General features: G+C 48.9%; 1 protein-coding gene across 1 annotated transcript; it reads right to left on the reverse strand.

The window, feature by feature from the left end:
* Nucleotides 1-1,476: 1,476 nt before the first annotated feature.
* Nucleotides 1,477-4,845, reverse strand: LOC136485653 (laccase-15-like). Its single transcript, XM_066482499.1, is given in 7 exon segments — nucleotides 1,477-1,842; nucleotides 2,267-3,130; nucleotides 3,133-3,270; nucleotides 3,820-3,939; nucleotides 4,036-4,283; nucleotides 4,482-4,633; nucleotides 4,750-4,845. Coding segments are annotated over 7 exon segments (1,755 nt in total). The 3' UTR covers nucleotides 1,477-1,705.
* Between the last annotated feature and the right edge of the window lie 1,188 nt (nucleotides 4,846-6,033).

The following is a 6,033-nucleotide window of genomic DNA, read 5'->3' on the forward strand; positions in this document are numbered from 1 at the left end:
CACTTCTAATAGGAAGAAAGACGTGCTCACCCAAGCACTTGGAACCAAGGAGCACCCTGGTCGCACTAGAGGAACCGGTGTTGTTCCTTGGAACCAAAGAGATGGAAGACAGAATGGTCGCACGGATTGAGGAGACTGTTGAAGCATGAGCTCAACAAATTTTGCTGTCCAAGGGGTCAGGAGTACCACAAAACCCTACTCCTACAGCCTTTAGCCCACAGTTTCGGGATCGCAGCAGCTGTGGATCGACCCTGCTCGATGAAGAAGATGCGAATGTGCCTCATCCGGTGGACGGCATCACTGAGCCCGTCAATGTCAAGTTGTACATCCGTCAAGAATGGGCAAAGGACAAGGTCTTGCTCGGCCAGACCTGGCCTGCGGGAGATGGGGCCAATAATGGCCGCCCAATTCCACAAGGGTACGCTCGCGTCACCATTGACAGAATACTTGATAAGAACTATAACAAGATACACATTGAGTATCCCGCAACCGAAGATAGGCCGAAACATGGTCATAACAAGGGCTCTCAAGTGGTCTGAGCAAGCGCTTCATTAAGCTTGACCACCAATTGTCCTCTGATGATGAGGACGACTGCGAGTCTTCGCCCACCCGCGATGATCACTCACCATCTCCCAATAGAGATCACTCCCCTCCTCATCCCTTACCATCACCCCCTAGAAGACAGAGATCTCATTCTATTCCTCGTTCGACTCCATCTTCATCAGCCCCGAGAAAAGAGAAGACTCCTCCTCCTCCATCTTCGTCAGCCCCGGGAAAACCGAATTCTCGTTGTCATTTTTGGATTTTTAATTTAAGAACCAGCGGTGTAGGGTTATTATTGGTGGCTTCAAAGCAATCGGTTGTTATGGGCTGGTAGTGAAGGTCTGTTCTGCAGTAGTGAGCCCGTGCTCTTGAAACCACAGGTTGATGAACTACCTAGTCAAAACAAACAGAACCCTAACTCATGCTGTCTTGGGTCCTTGGAGCATGCCCATTCATGCACCACCGTTTCCTTGTTGAGAAACCATTTCTTCGTCTCTCATCATTAACTCTCATGTCACGTTAGATTTTTACATACTCCACGTGACAAAATATTTAGTGCTATGAAAACTAGCTGAGCTGTGGGAGGGGTAAGAACTGCCCTCATTGGATGGAGATAGTACTGCTAGCTGCATTGGTGTGCCTAGTTGTACAGGGATCAGCGTATAAACTAGGTTGAGGTCAGTAGGAGTATTATATGTTTAAGTAACGAAGCTAGCTAGTTTTTTGACCACGTTGGCAGCAGCGGCGTGGCTCATAGCAAGTGAGTTATTTGTGTATTCTCGTGGTCGTACGTGTTTGGAAGACACCATCTTTACCGTCACAGCCTAGGCATTGAGCTGGTGTGATGAAGTAGAGCTATTTCCGATAACATTGTAGCAAATATGTACGTATTTCTTTTCTTATGCAAGATCGAACACATTACAGACACAGATGCTTACCCATACAAGCACCATAGTGAAAATTTGAGCAAGCTACATGAAAATGACACGGATGCATTTATTCGTCTCTAAGAATACATACATTATTAATTCATAAATTAATTGGTTTATTCGAGAACTACTAAACAGTGGAAGATTATCTTCTAGATAGACTCCATGTCTCTTGAGACTTCGCTGTTCTAAGTTTGGATGAGGTAGAATTAACTCGGAACAGGAGATTATTGTCATGGACTTCCTTCCATGAAACCCGGTGGTGGTGGAGGGAGGGATGTATTGGGTGTTGGCCCATCCTCTACAATGAACACTGCAGCCATGCCCATCGCCAAATGGAACTCGAAGTGGCAATGCATGAACCATGCCCCTGTATGCACCAAACAAAACAAACCATGAATTAGATCTCCATGGAGTTCAACTTCTGTGTCCAACTAAAAAAATTATGACAAGATTCAATCTTTTCAAAAAAAAATATGTAAACCTCGTTTTTTCTAGAAGTCAAATGTTCTCGTCATAAATATTAGTGAATTTTATATAATTCGTTAAATTTAAGACTATTTGACTTCTTAGAAAGCGAGATATATTGTTTTTGGGATGTTAGAGAGAGTATATTTAAAGAAAACCATAAATTACGTTATAACATTTTAGTGGTTTATTTATAACATCAAAATAGTGAATACATAGTTGGTCAAAGTATCTTTGTAGACTATCTGTCGATGTCATGCTAAATGCCACAAATTTTGTACCAGTGATTGAACGGACGCACACGCAAATCAAGCACACGTACTAACCTGGATTGTCGGCGACAAATCTGATGGCCGCCCAGCCAAGATTGGGGACGAGGACGGTGTTCTTCCTCGCCGGGTTCACCAGGTTGAACTTGGCCTCATCCTTGGCCGCGTCATAGTTGCCGATCCCCTGCGCGAGGACGAACATGTCGTGTCCATGGAGGTGCATCGGGTTGGAGTCGCTTTGCAGCATGGCCGTGCTCTGGAACACGATGTCCACCACATCGCCGTGCCTGAACCGCCGCACCACCGTCGCCCTGGACGTCGGCTCCAGCCGCATCTCAACGGGCCCGAACGGGATCAGGGCCGGGTCGGTGTAGTTGAACGCGCTCGGCGGATGGTCGGGGAGCCCCGCCGTGCCCACCACGCTGTTGCCGCCCCGGCGGTAGTAGTGCGCCTCGAGGATCGGCGTCGCCGTCGCGTCGTGGAAGGAAACGTTGTTCATGTTTGCAATCACCTGGTTGCTCTTCGGCTCGTCCCCTCTCTTGCACGACTTGCGGCCGTGCCGGCAGATGGAGCCCAGCCCGAGCGTGATGTAGAGCCGCTCGTCGGCACGCGCCGGCACCCGCGCGCGCTGCCGGTGCCGGAGGCCCGTCAGGTTGCCGTGGAAGTAGAAGGACTTGATGGTGTCGTGCTGGTGCGGCATCTCCGGCGCCACGACGTCGGCGCGGCTCGAGTTCGTGACCCCGCCGGTATACTGCAACGTCCCTCGGGTGGCGAACTCTGGTGTCTGCGTGTCCGGCGGAGGCGCCTGGATCGGCTGGGCGGCGATGTAGTACCTGCCGGGTGCCGCGTCGGCGACGACCAGGGCGTCCATCGTCTCGCCCGGCGCGATCACGATGACGTCCGTGGTGTAGGGCGTGACTAATTGGAGTCAGCGGCGACCACCGTGAACTTGTGCCCGGCGATCTTGATGAAGTACTCGGAGAAGAGCGCTGCGTTGATTATTCGCAGCAGGTACGTCTTGCCGGGCTCCACGTCCAGCACGTACCCATCTTCGAAGACGCCTGCAAATTCAGCACCTTGTGAGTAAATTTGTTCATATATGTACCATGTGAAAGGAATTCTTTTGGATCTGCATGGACATATATCTACGCATATGTAGGTATAGTAGTATACTCGTGCAGTTACAAAATAAATGATGTGCTTAGACTTTAGACAACAACATCATATACAAGGATAAAACTTTGACTAATAATATGTTATATAAAATATTGGTTAACAAACATTTTAATAAATTAACTGTGTTTTATACAAATTTGTTCATATCATTTTCAAATATCTAGTCTCAACATAAATGAAATAAATTTTGAACCAAACATTTACAACCTGAATGAAAGGGGGAGGAGTATATAATAAGGCCGGTCTCAATAGGCGTTTCATAGAAGTTTCATATATGGCCATGAAATAAGGTAACATGTCATAATATACATGAAGAGATATGATAAATAATTGATAGGATGAAATGAGTTTCATGGAATAATACTTGTCTACACTGTTTTTAACGTATAAGAGTCTGGGAAATGGCCTAAGAATAAGAGGGGTTGACTAGCTACCGGAGCAGTTGAAGAGATCTCCAAGCTTGCCGTTGATTGTGGACCCACTGGAGAATTCGTCATATAGACCTCTCGAAAAATTCCTGTCCACCGCTGCAAGGTCCTTCTCCCACCATTCCCCTGCCATGCACATATATCACAGCAGCTCAGCTCAGAAACTCTGCTGAATTGCTGGTAAGTGATATTTATTTATTCATTCATCGGTGAAAAATAAACCTATGAGAATGGGGATCTCTTTGTGAGGCTTGGGAAATGGGTAGGAGGCGGCGCCGTTCCGGGGTCGTATGATGAGAGCGCCATAGATGGTTCCCCGGAGGAAGGCGTCGTGGGCGTGCCACCACAGGGTGCCTTCCTGCCCGGCGACGTCGAACTGGTAGGTGAAGTTGCCGTTGGGCCGGATGGGGCGTTGTGTGACCATCGGCACCCCATCGTTCCAACAGTTTCGCATCTGATACACTCCATGCCTGGATGAACGAAAACGGGCTCAAATATAGCTATCACTTTGAATATCTACGTCAAGTTGGAGTTATATGTCTATGAAATTATTTAAAGGAACTGTCTAGTTATATAGTACATATAACGTAGGAATAATAAGATTGTTAAAGGAACGAAAATCACAAAAATATATGCCGAGCTTTTAGAGGGTTTAACAATTGAGATACCAATGGATTGTGAGGTTGTAGGGCGACTTGTTGACAACGTGCACGATCACTGTGTCTCCCTCGGTGACCTCTATAGTCGGCCCCGGCAACTGCCCGTTCACCACAGTGACCCGAATCTCGTTGCACATGTGCGTCATATTCACCTGGCTCACCTGCTCATCAATCAATGCAATTCCACCAGCGCATGCATGCATGCCCACAATGTTCAGTAACACACTTCAGCAGCAGCAAATTAAATAATACTGCGAGCTAATGGTCGTGCTCATACCACGAACGTGTGCTCGACGGTAGCCGCCGCCACCGGCGGTACGGCTGTGGCCGAGAGAATGATGGAGACGGCAACAACGGTGACAGCAGCTGCCATCGGGGACAGCAACGACGATGACGATGACCGAAATGGTTTCATTGTGTTGTTTGCTGTGCTTTGTATAGTTTGTTTCAAATGCTCTGCACGTCTACTTCTATATGTGGTGTGTGTTGATATGTGGCAGGATGTATGTTTGAGCTGAATATATAGCAGAGCAGACATGGTAGCGTCCTCAGGAAGCAGCATGATCTATACGACTAAATAAAATAAATAGCAGCAACCTGATCCGGTCAAGATGAAACTAGTACGTGTAGTTACCTGCGTAATCACAGTTGATTTCAGAAGTCTAAGCACATGGCTTTGTAATCAATCCTAACTGAGGCTTTGCGGCGCCACCAATCACTGCCTTGTCCCATGAATCATCCTTGCATATTATTATCATAATACTAAGGAAGACGTCTTTTTTAGCAGTACAACAAGAGGCTCTTGCATTGTTACCCCTGTTTTGTATTAAAATTGTGGTTTTGCTCCTATTTTTTTTTTAACTTTGTGAATTTACCAAACATATCTCCTTCGTGCAACACAACAACAGGCAAATGGGACTCCACCAAGAAGCAGTCAAGAAACTTCGAACTGGAAAGCAGCCTCGACGACGACGACAGCGGCAAGTGCATGGACATCGTGCCGTACAGGTACCAGCAGCACAATAACGGGAAAGCTGCGAGCCATGGTAGCAATCACATGCACTCCTATGAGGATGTGCATTGGAGAAGAAGCAAGGAGAGCTCCACGTCGATCTCCCGGAGCCGTACGTTCTCTCTCACAAACACGCCGTACCACAGCGATTCGCTGCCTACGACCGTGGCCCGCCACCGCTCCGCAGGCTGCCGACACCCCGTGCGACGCCGAAGCACTGCGGCCCGCGCGCCGCTGCCGTCCTGTGCGCCGCGCGTTGACGCCCCGTGGCCTACGTGTCGTCGCCGCCCCGCGTGCTGCCGCCGCCGGACTCCGCTCGGTTGCCATCCTGTGCGCCGAGTGGCATGGCATCCGCACCACGGGCTTAGGCCGAGCGCCGCGGCCAGGCGCCGCCGCTGCCCTGCGCATGCCGGGCACCACCGCTGCTCCGTCTGTGACCGAGCACCGCGGTCGGGATCCGCCTTGGCCCTGTGGGTCGGGACGAGCAGGAGGCTCAAGATAAGATAAGGGGAAATTCGGACTTTTAGCCTATGCGTTTGGGATTTTGAG

The sequence above is a fragment of the Miscanthus floridulus genome, chromosome 10 (genome assembly GCF_019320115.1).
Source record: "Miscanthus floridulus cultivar M001 chromosome 10, ASM1932011v1, whole genome shotgun sequence".
NCBI classification, from domain to species: Eukaryota; Viridiplantae; Streptophyta; class Magnoliopsida; order Poales; family Poaceae; genus Miscanthus; species Miscanthus floridulus.